Genomic DNA, 11,921 nt, shown 5'->3' on the forward strand with positions numbered 1-11,921 from the left:
ACACTGCTTCACCATGGGGACAGCATAAAGAACCATCCAGTTACTACCATATCACCTGAAAATTCAAGATTTCTGGGTGACATCAAGTCTTCTCCATCAGGGCTGGAGGTGCCTGGATCTGGAGACTTTTAAACTAATAGGCACTGCCCTAACTGGTTTGGCTCAGTGGATAGAGTATCAGCCTTCAGACTGAAAGGTCCCGGGTTCAATTCTCAGTTAGGGCACATGCCCAGGTTGTGGGCTCAATCCCTAGTAGGGGGTGTGCAGGAGGCAGCCAATCAAATGATTCTCTCTCATCATTGATGTTTCCATCTCTCTCTTGCTCCCTCTACCTTCTTCTTTGAAATCAATAAAAACATGTTTTTTTTAAAAAGATACACTAGATAACAAATCCTTCCTGACGTGATGCACTATGAAGTACACTGCATCACCTACAAAACACCTGTCAAAAATATTCAACTTAAATCTAATCAAGACTTTAGATCTAACTTTCGATTTGCACGGATTAGAGGAATATAAATCAAGTTAAACATCACCATACAGAAACAACTTGATAAATCCAGAATGTGGAACATTCTACAAATAGTTACCATTAGACCTTTTAGATCAGATCCTTCAATAAGTTCATATCATGGAAGAGAGGAAGCAGGAGGGAACCATCCTAGATTAAGACAAACTTGAGAGGTATGACAACTGCATGCAATCGTGAGACCTGTCTCAGCTCATACACTAGCACTGTTAACAGACACTATATGCTCAGTATCTCCTCATGTGCAAATATCCATGAAAACCAAACCAGAACAGAAAAGAAGAACATTTTTATTAACTTTCCAACCTATGGAAATTAACACCTCATTGCATTTTACTCACCTCCACTTAGCAGCTTCATGACTAGCCACAGCTCATCTTTTACTACAAAAGACGTGTAGTAAGACACAATATTAGGATGATGGCACTGACTCATGGCTTGAATTTCTTTCTACAAAGAAGAGAAAACATGGCAACTCATTACATGCAGGCCTGAAACAACACTACAAGTTAGTGAATACAGCCTGGGAATCCCAAGACTATGCCACAACCTTCCTGGGATCTCCATGGCCCTGACCTCTTCGTGAACAGTTACAACCAGAACCACTTAGTTACCCTCAGTCCATTCTGACTCTTCTCCTTGACTCACTGCATCAGTAATCTGTGAAACCGGAAACGTGGACTATGCACCACTCCCTGGCCTGGCACAGGACCACAGAGGCCTCCCCGGGGGCACATATTTTTACTGCAAGGTGCCCTTGGAGAACCATCTTGGGAAATCTGGCTTTACAGCCAGAAAGGATACTCACTAATAAATAGAGGGTGCTCTTTGTTTGTTTGTGGGTTGTTGTTTTCTTTGAAAATATTGTTTCATCCCATTTTTGTGAAATGATTAACAACTCTCACTCTAAAGAGAAATATACTAAAACGGGGCAAGGTCGTAAGCTAAATCCAAAGTAGAAATCTGAGCCAAAAGTCTAAGTTTACACAATTTCCATTAGTGAATTTAGATTAGGTTTTGTATGATAAAATGCCTGCTAAAGCCCTGTGTGATCAGGGCCCTGCTTACCTCTCTAATCTCATTCCTACTCCCTCATCCTTACACCCCAACATAGCCCCGTCCTAAGATCCAGCCAAGTCACTTCAAGTGAGCCATGCTTCTTCTAACCATGGACATCTAACCCCACTGTTCCCTCTGCCTCAAATACCGTCCCCTCATTATTTCTGCCTAGCTAAACCTGCCAATGCTTCCTTCTGAACTCCCAGATCCCCAGGCTGAGTTAGGTATCCCTTCTCTTGGCTTCTACGCTCTCTGTATATATCCTTACATCATAGTCCCCGGGGCCTTTGTTGTCTGTCCCTCCTTGTGAGACAGAGAGCTCCTAGAAGGCAAGTACTTAAAAGTGGATTCCTAAGCATCGTGGAACTTGGCACACTATATGTAATTGCCCTACTTATGTTTCTGTAACCCTCATAAAACTGGAAACTCAAGGAGAGCTAAGACTCTGTATTTCTGGCACTTATCACTGTGCCTGGCACACCTTCAATAAATATTTGTTGAATGAATGAATCCTACAGCACTTCATACAGTTTTTTACTGATTCATGTATTTGCCCTGTGACCTTGGTATTTGTTTAGTAAAATCAATTGTGTAAAAGTTGCCCATAATCCCTGATTGATAAGAAGTGCTCAAAAACTGCCAGTTTTCCTTTCCTCATCTTCTCTGCCTGAATGTAAACTGCTTTGTGGCAAGGACTTGTTGCATGTATTGTTGCAACCCCCAAGTCACCAGCACAAGCTTCTGTACTAAAAGCTAAGTAAACATGAAGGAAAGGAAGAAGGAACTAAAGTAAGCACCTGCCCGCTAACATAGTTATGCAGGATTCGAAGCGATAAGTACTTATGAGAGGGAATACATAGGACAGCACATATATGTGCTGAGATTTTACAGCGGTACAGGTGAAGTGCACATGTAATTATTTTTAAAAAGATGAAATATGCAAGGAAGATTATAGGGCCCAATGAGTTAACTTGTCTGGGGTAAATACTTGATGCTTTCAACGGATATTTACCAAGTGCCAACTGTATGCCAGGCATATTAGGTGCCTGGTCACTATGGTGAGCCCTCAGGAAACGTACAGTCTGGTAAAGAAGGAAGACAAATACTCATTTAGAGCACAGACCGAAGAACAGTTTGATAGGAGAGGTACAAGATACTACATGACTTTATCCGAGAGGCAAATTATCGAAAAATAGGAGTGATCATCAGGGAAGGCTTCCTGTAACAAGTGTGACTTCACTGATACTGAAATAAGAAAGATAAGTCGGTTTTTACCAGTTTTGATTGTTTAATTACCTGGGATCATATAAGAAAGGATCTTATAACTATATTCAAGATTTTAAATTTCACCCTTAGGGCAATGGAAAGGAATCAAAGGTTTAACTATATTTCTCTTTTCCTAACACTCACTCTGGCTACCGTGTGAAAAATAAATGAGAAAAAGCAGGACCAGAGACACAGCCTCTGTTGAAGGCTGTTGCCATGATCTGGGTGAGACGGTGGTGGTCTGAAATACGATAAAAAGCTAATTCCTCAGTTTTTACAACTGTACTGTGGTTATTCTACTATTAGGAGATGTTGAGTGAATAACATATGGAAACTTCTGTACCACTTTTGCAACTCTTTTGTAAATTAAAATGATCTCAAAATAGAAAGTTAGAGAAAAGCCTGTGATAAAATGTCTGGAGAAAATAAATGTAAGATCTGGTAGCTGATTTTCCCATCACACTTAGCAAAGGTTGTCAGACAAGAAAACATTTTGACAAGAGAAAGGAGCAACATATTGCCTCCTCAGTAATAACTGTCACATAGGCTGCACCCCTGCAGTCAGCAGTCGCTGGAGTGCCCAGAGCACCGTCTGCATTATAATGAAGTTACTGTCAAGTCACCACATCTTAGGTTTACTGTGTTGACCTACTAGGTTTTTTTAAGGTAAACGGAAGGGCTTCCTATCTCTCAGAGATGGAGCCCTTGGCACTCCGACCGCTGGCTCTGACACCATGAACGCCACAAATAAATCCGGCATTGTTTATACTTCTCATGTGTCTGCAGGGCTTAGTGGGAGCTTACCTTTGTGCCCCTCCCCCACAAAAGCCAATCTTAAAATTGCTTTACTAAAAGTCACTTCCCCCAACCTTTACTTATTTGCCACATACATAAATACTATATTTGTAACATAAAGCTTACTGGAATATGTGGCCAAAATTTATGGAGATCTAACTGATGTTTTTTTTCCCTTTAATTAAGTTATATCAAATTTCCTTTCTTCTTAAAGTAAGGCCCTATTGTAATAATACAAATATTACTTTTAAGACTGTCAAATTATATTTGAAAAGAGATGCTCTTTCTAATTTTGAACTAAGATTATAATCATTTTGTATTATATGAAGTAGAAAATAGACTTTAGTCAGAAAGACCCGATTTTTAATCCAGACTGCCATTATCATATGATTTATTGCCTTGCAATAAAATGCAGCAACTACCTATCTCACAGAGGTGTTTGTGAGGTTAAAGTGCACGTCAGTGCCTGCCACTGAAAAGATGTTTGCTATTACTTTCATGTGAACTTAGTCAAGTTATTTAAACTTTGAGCCTCAGTTTCTGTAATCATGAAGTAATGAATAAAACTTTCATTCATGTTTACATTATGTATTATGTAAATTAACTGGCAAATGGTAGAAATTCATTTTGGGCTTCTCAAATTCCAGGCTTAATATATAAATTAAAAATATTGTTTTTCTTTAACAGAATTAGTTTACAATTTAGACTTCTTTTATGACCACTGTTGTTCAAATGTCCAAATGATGCTCTAAGGTATTGCTGGCATCTGTAAACCCAAGTTCATCAAATAGGGTTTCAATGAGCATCTCCATCCAAATGTAGGTTCTCCCACCAAAGACAGCTCTAGATCATGCCAGCAACCGAGTCCCTCAGCTTCTGTCATGCATTACCAACACCTGAAGAAACACATTTGTCTCATCTTCTAAAAGTTCAACATAGAATTCTATTCCCTCTCTTCCTTTTATTTCAATTATTCCCTAATACTCTGTACTGACTACCCCAGAAGTTAAATCTAATCTGAGACACTGGAAAAAAACTTCTGACTGTCAGATCATCCTAGTCCTAATCCTGCTCTATCACTAGCTGTATATGATCTCAGAGAAATTACTTAATAAAATAACAATATTAATTCATAATTGTATGGCAGTTTACAAAGTTTTCAAGTACTATGTCACTTGACCTTCAGGAGAAACCTCATAAAGTCCATTTTAAGCTGAAAAAATGAAAAATTTAAAAAGGAATGATTTGAAAAGCTATCTTATTTCCCTTGCTGAAATACTTAAAACTGCTACATTTACTACATACTTAAAACTACTCTGGGTGGCATGGTGCATAAAAGTACAAAACAATCCCTGTGTGGCTAGCTTTCAATGCCAGAGAACATCTCTTAAGGCTATGGATCCTTGGGACTCCCTTTCTTCTCCCTTTCCCTAGCCTTTACGGAAGCCAGTGTTGCCTGGGTGATTCCATCTCTCATCTCCCATCAATGGATATTCCATTTGACCCAGGAATCACAATTGCAAGATACTATTTTTAGGAAAGAGAGAAATAAGCAAGCATCCTTTATAACAATAAAAAAGAAGAAGCAAGGTAATGGCCCAATACGAGAGAACAGAGTAAAGTGTGGTCTACTTACTCAATGGGATACTATACACATATTGAAAATTATACTAATTCATATTTATAGACACAAAAAATTGTGATAAATTTTTCAATAAAAAAGAACAAGGATATGATTCACATTACCATTAATATAAAGAGATGTTTAAATGTGCAGTCTGAAAGATTATATAGCAGTGTTAATTTCAGAATGAGAGGATTATCCTATTAATAAAAGCCTAATATGCTGTGTCCGGCCATCCGTTAAACCAATCAAAGTGTAATATGCTAATGGTATGCTAAGGCCACTCAAACGCTCACTATGATGTGCACTGACCACCAGGGGGCAGACAGTTGATCGGTTGACCAGTTGCTATGACATGCACTGACCAACAGGTGGCAGACGCTCCAACCGGTAGGTTAGCTTGCTGCTGGGGTCCGGCCTATCGGGACTGAGCAAGAAGGGCCAGACATGCCCTGGAGCCCTCCCGCGGTCCCTCCCCGTCTGGCCAACCTCCCACATCCCTCCCCAGTCCCTCAGTCTGGCCTGCGCCCTCTCACAATCTGGGACCCCTCAGAGGATATCAGAGAGCTGGTTTCAGCCCGATCCCACAGGCCACGCCAAGGGACCCCACCGATGCATAAATTCGTGCACCAGGCCTCTAGTAACTATATATTCTCTCTCTACTTACCTGAATTTTTATATGTTTTATAATAAATATTACTATTAATGAAAAAAATCACATACTTTTAAAAAAGGAATAAAAAAACTTCAAGTTATTTCCCATTCCAACATGAATGTACAAGAGTACCCCTCTCCACTTAAGAAATATGAAATGTGCATACCAGGAGCTCATCCATGCTAGTTTGACATTTCTCAAGGTTTATCCGTTTGATTGCCACCTTCTCCTTTTTAGGGGCACAATATGCTGCTTGGACCACAGCTGTTGCTCCACTCCCTAAAGATAAATACATAAAAGAGTAAATGAATAGATGGGTAGATAAAAACATACATTTCAAATTCCCACACAATTTAAATGAGAAGTTAACCCTTATCTTGTTCCTACACTCAATAGATGCAAAGAAACACTCTATAAAGCTAGGTGTCTATAAAAGCAAAAGCCTCAACTATTTCGTAGAATTGCCAGTAAATATAATATACCAAAAATAAAAATAAAAAATTGCTAGGGTTCCAGTTCTAGAATTTGATGGTATAGGCCCACATTTCTCTGATCCTTGCCTCTAAATACAACTAAATGCCCTGGAAATAACTCCACAATCATAAAGTGCCTATGAAATGTAGAAAGAAGGTGAACTGGCTAAGGACCTCGGAGTGTGAGGAAAAGCATCACTGTGAGTTCACTGGGTTTTCCATTTATCGCCCAAATATCCATGAATGGGCTCCAGGACAGCCTGCAACCTGAAACCACCAATAGGGATAGACAGACAGATGAACAAACGAGAAGATCCTGCTTTCTGGCCAAAGGACTGTGAAAAGGGAAGCTAGGCAGAGACCCAGAGGGAGACAGATTCCCCCATCCCTACCCAGGACAGTGAGGGAGCCAACCGACCACAGCAACAGTCAGCAGCAGCAGGGGCCACCTGGACCCAGACAGCAGTAAGCCAGACCCACCACAGGGGTGCAAGGTCCCAGACCCACACCTGGGGCAACATCCAGCCAATCTGCCCTTAGCAGCAGCAGAACTGGGGACCCACGCCCACGTAACACGTGTAGAGATCAAACAGGAGTCCCTGAGGTGCCCAAGAATAAAGCAGAAGAGACTAGCACTACAAGAGCTCTGAAAACTTAATTATCACAGGAATTACACAACTCACAAAAGTAGGCCGGGGCCTACCACTAAACCTAAATAGAGTAGCTGCCTACTCAAACAGAAGATTAAAGAGAACCAAGAGTCTCCGAACATTAGTATCCTGAACGTACGGAATACAATTAAAACATAAAAATAACATGTCATACCAAGGGGAAAAAAACCACACTTATATGAGAAAAGGTATTCACACTGATGCCAACACCAAAATGAATCACATGTTGGAGAATTTTAAAGCAGCTATTATAAAAATGCTTCAACATTGGGGCGAGGGGCAGGTGCCGCCTAGAAGGGGTCAATGGGGGAAAAAGGGGGGCATCTGTAATACTTTCAACAATAAAGATAAATTAAAACAAACAAAAAAGATAAAATATTCTGATATTAAACATCTTAACAGATGGTTTCAATGGAGAATCTTACCAAACGCTGAAAGAAGAATTAATAGCTATTTTACACAATGTTTCCCAGAAATGGAACAAAGATACTTCCCAATTTATTTTATGAAGCCAGAATTACCAAGACCAAAACCAGACAAAGATACCACAAGAATACACAAACCAGTATCTCTTGTGTACTTAGCTGCAAGATAAAGTAACTTGACTAATCCTGTAACTATTTTTAAAAATCAAATTTGTAATTTAAAAGTTCTATAAAAAAAACAAAAACCACACCCTACACCCTGGCTGGGTGGGCTCAGTTGATTGGAGCGACATCCCAAACACCAAAATGTTTCGGGTTCAATTCCCAGTCAGGGCACATGCCTAGGTTGCTAGTTCGATCTCCACTTGGGGCATACCTAAAGCAACTGATTGATGTCTCTCTCTCTCTCTCTCTGCCCCCCCCCATCCTCTCTCTCTGAAAAAACAACAACAAAAATATTAATGAACATATCCTCAGCTGAGGATTTAAAAAAAAAAGAATCGCCATAGATGGTTTCAATGGAGAATCTTACCAAACGCTGAAAGAAGAATAGCCATTTTACACAATGTTTCCCAGAAATGGAACAAAGATACTTCCCAATTTATTTTATGAAGCCAGAATTACCAAGACCAAAACCAGACAAAGACATCACAAGAATACACAAACCAGTATCTCTCATGTACTTAGCTGCAAAATTCTTAAAAAATATTAGCAAATCAAATTCAGCAATAGATAATACACCACAACCAAGTGGTACGTATTCCAGATATGCAAGGCTGGCACAATATTTTTTTAAATCAAAATCAATGTAATACACTATACCAACATGTTCAGGAAGAAAATCATATGATCATGTAAATTGACACAAAAAAAACATTTTTTTTAAAAAAAATCCAACATTAGCCATGATAAAAAAAAAAATTCTCAGCAAACTAAGAATAGAGGAAAACTTCTTCTACTTCATAAAGAACATTTACCAAACAACAACAAAAAAACCTTACAGCTAACAACATACTTAATGATGAAAAAGTAAATGCTCTCCCTAAAAGACTAGGGGAAAGGCAAGGATGTCCATTCTCATCACTCTTATTTATCATAGTAATGGAAGTCCTAGCCACCACAATAAATCAAGAAATAAATAAAAGACAGCCAGAAAAGAAAAAATAAAACTATCCCTATTTGTACATGACATGATTATTTATAAAGAAAATTCCAAGGAATCTACAAGAAAAGTACCTAGAACTAAAAAGAGAGTTTAGTAAGGTTGCAAGACATAAGATCAACGCACAAAAACCAATTCCACTTCTATAACAACAAACAAGTGGAAACCAACATTTTAAAACACAATAACATTAACAAGTAATCCCAAAAAATGAGTCCTTAGGTACAAATTCAAAAAAATCTGAACAGAAAAAATATGCTTGATATTACAAAATTCCAATTAAACAGAGTAAAGAAGGACTAAATAATTTAAAAAACTCAACACAATAAAGATGTCAATACTCCCAAATTAACTACATATAGGTTTAATGCTATTCTATCAAAATCCTGGCAATGTATTTTGTACACATAGAAAAGCTTATTCTAAAATCTATATAATAAAAGCCTAAGTGACCATTACGGTGGAATGACCAGAATGACCTGTTGCTATGATGCACACTGACCACCAAGGGGCAGACACTCAATGCAGGAGCTACCTCCTGGTGGTCAGTGCACTCCCACAGCGGGAGCACTGCTCAGCCAGAAGCCAGGCTCACAGCTGGCAAGTGCAGCGGTGGTGGCAGGATCCTCTCTTGCCTCCGCAGCAGTGCTAAGGAGCAGCGAGCAGGCGGGTGGTAAGGAGCAAGGGCTCCCGGAATGCGAGAGGGCACAGGCCGGGCTGAGAAACACACACACCTTGCCTCAGTGCATGAATTTCGTGCACTGGGCCTCTAGTGTATATATAAGAGGAAGACTCTAGAATAGCCAACACAATAGTGAAAAATGTGAACAAAGGGATTTATACTTACCAATTTTAAGACTCATATTTAACAGTAATCAAGACTGTGCAGTATTGGCAGAAGACTACACACACACACACACACACACACACACAGCAGAATAGAAAACCCATTCACACCAATGTGTCCCACTGATTTTGCCAAAGGTACAAAAGCAATTCAATAGAGATGAGATAACCTATCAGAATGGCTGGAAAAAAAATTTAATGAGAACACCAAATGCTGGTGAGGATATAGTGAAACTGGATCACTCATACACTAGTTGGTGAAACAGAAAAACCGGTACAGCCACTCTGGTAAACTGTTTCACCATTTCTTTTAAAACTAAAAATGGCCTTGTATAACTCAGCATTTGTATGTTGGGTATTTATCCCAGAGAAATAAAAACATATGTTTACACAGCAACTTATTTATGAATGTTCATAGCAGCTTTATTTATAACCAAATGCTGTAAACTACCCAAAAACCTCCAACAGATGAATGGTTAAACAAATGCGGGTTAATCCATGCGGAGGAATACTACTCAGCAATAAAAATAAGCCACTGAAATGCACAATTACTTGAATGAATGTCAAGGGCATTACGTTGAGTGAAAAAAAAAAAGCCAATCTCAAAAGTTACATATTTTATTACGCCATTTACGTAACACTGTTGAAAGAGTAAACCTAACAGACATGGAGAAGAGGTTAGTGGTTGCCAGGGTGAGAGGAAAAGGGGAATGAGGAGTGCTGCTAATGGGTATGGAGTTTCTTTCTGGAGCTCCGAACATGTTCTGGAATTAGAGCGGTGATGATTGCACAACTACTGGCGTCCGTATCTATGCGTTTGTTTGTGTTTTTGGCTTAATACCTTCACCTTTTTCACTCAGTCCCACAGCCCCTCTCCCCTCTGACATCCGTCACTCTGTTCTCTATCTATGAGTCCATTTCTATTTTGTTTTTGTTATTTTGTTCATTAGATTCCACATATAAGTGAAATCACATGGTACTTGTCTTTCCCCGTCTTATTTCAGTTAGCATACTACCCTCCAGTCCATCCATGCTGTCACAAAGGGCTACATTTCCTTCTTATTTACAGCCAAGTAGTAGGCAATTAGGTAAATGTGCCACAGCTTTTTATCTACTCATCTGCTGATGGGCGCTTGGGCTGCTTCCAGATCTTGCCTATTGTAAATAACATTGCAATGAACATAGGGATGCATATGTTCTTTCGAATTAATGTTTCAGGTTTCTTCGGATATATTCCCAGAAGTGGAATCGCTGGGTCATGGGCAGTTCCATTTTTAATTTTTTTAATAACTCCACACTGCTTTCCACAGTGGCTGCACCAATCTGTATTCCCACCAGCAATACATGAAGGTTTTCTTTTCTCCACAACCTTGCCAACACTTATTGTTTGTTGATTTTATATAATAACAGAGAGTGAATTAATGCACAAAAATATGAATGAACTTTCTCCTGAAATCCTTCAAATTGGGTAACTTCAGCTCTTGAGACAGAAAAGGAGATGCCCAAAAGCATGATGGGGACTAAAAACCTCTGAGTCTCCCTCCACTTTAGTACACCCAGGTATTTAAAGAGAAAGTAAAGCCCTAGCCGGTTTGGCTCAGTGGAGAGAGCGCCAGCCGGGTTCGATTCCGGTCAAAGGCACATGCCTGAGGTTGGGGCCTCGATCACCAGTAGGGGGCATGCGGAAGGCAGCGGATCAATGATTCTCATCATTGATGTTCCTATCTCTTTCTCCTCCTTCCTCTCTGGAATCAATAAAAATATATTTTTTAAAAAATAAAAGATAAAGTAAAAAAAAAAAAGGATATTATTCCTATCAAATGAGCCAAATCATTTGAAGATATTTTCTCCCAAAATATTAACCAGCCATCACTATATCAGATACACATTCTAAAGATTCCGTTTGTAAGTATTTTTTTTAGTAAGGTTTTACATTTAGTAAAGAGCTAGCTTAGACTGTTCATTATGAAAGATGACGAAAGCATTGTCACCATGGAAAATACGGGAATTAACAATTTTGTAAACCCTTTTCTAAATAAGGCCTCTTGTCAGAGTCATGTTGAAAATTAAAGCTCCTAGAACTGGAGAAACAGCTGTGAGAACAGCCATCATAAAAGGCATGCTATTCTCTCCATACAGTGATGGAAATAAAGACACACTGCCATATGCTTTGAGTAAGTACTCAATCAGCCGGATGGTTTTGCAATGAATCATCCCTTTCTCTCCTGTTCACTCCTGTGATCTCCTATCTCAAAAGATGGTAACTCATTCTTCCAGATGCTCCAGCCAAAAACCTTCACATCTTCTCACATCCCATCCAACCATACATCTCTAATTTTGAAATATATCTGACTGCTTCTCACCCCCGCTACAACTGCGACTCTCCCCTGGGTAACCTCTCCTTCCATCTTGAACC

The 11,921-nt window shown here is 39.3% G+C and overlaps 1 protein-coding gene across 1 annotated transcript in view; it reads right to left on the reverse strand.

The window, feature by feature from the left end:
• Window positions 1-11,921, reverse strand: part of OXSR1 (oxidative stress responsive 1) — a 67,282-nt gene that overhangs the window by 48,367 nt on the left and 6,994 nt on the right. Inside the window, exons 2-3 of the mRNA XM_006765069.2 lie at window positions 6,095-6,207; window positions 871-979 (exon numbers count right to left, since the gene is read on the reverse strand). Coding sequence (XP_006765132.1) covers window positions 871-979; window positions 6,095-6,207 — 222 coding nt within the window. The remainder of the gene's footprint in view (window positions 1-870; window positions 980-6,094; window positions 6,208-11,921) is intronic.

Source organism: Myotis davidii, unplaced genomic scaffold (assembly GCF_000327345.1).
Source record: "Myotis davidii unplaced genomic scaffold, ASM32734v1 scaffold81, whole genome shotgun sequence".
In the NCBI taxonomy this organism is placed as follows: Eukaryota; Metazoa; Chordata; class Mammalia; order Chiroptera; family Vespertilionidae; genus Myotis; species Myotis davidii.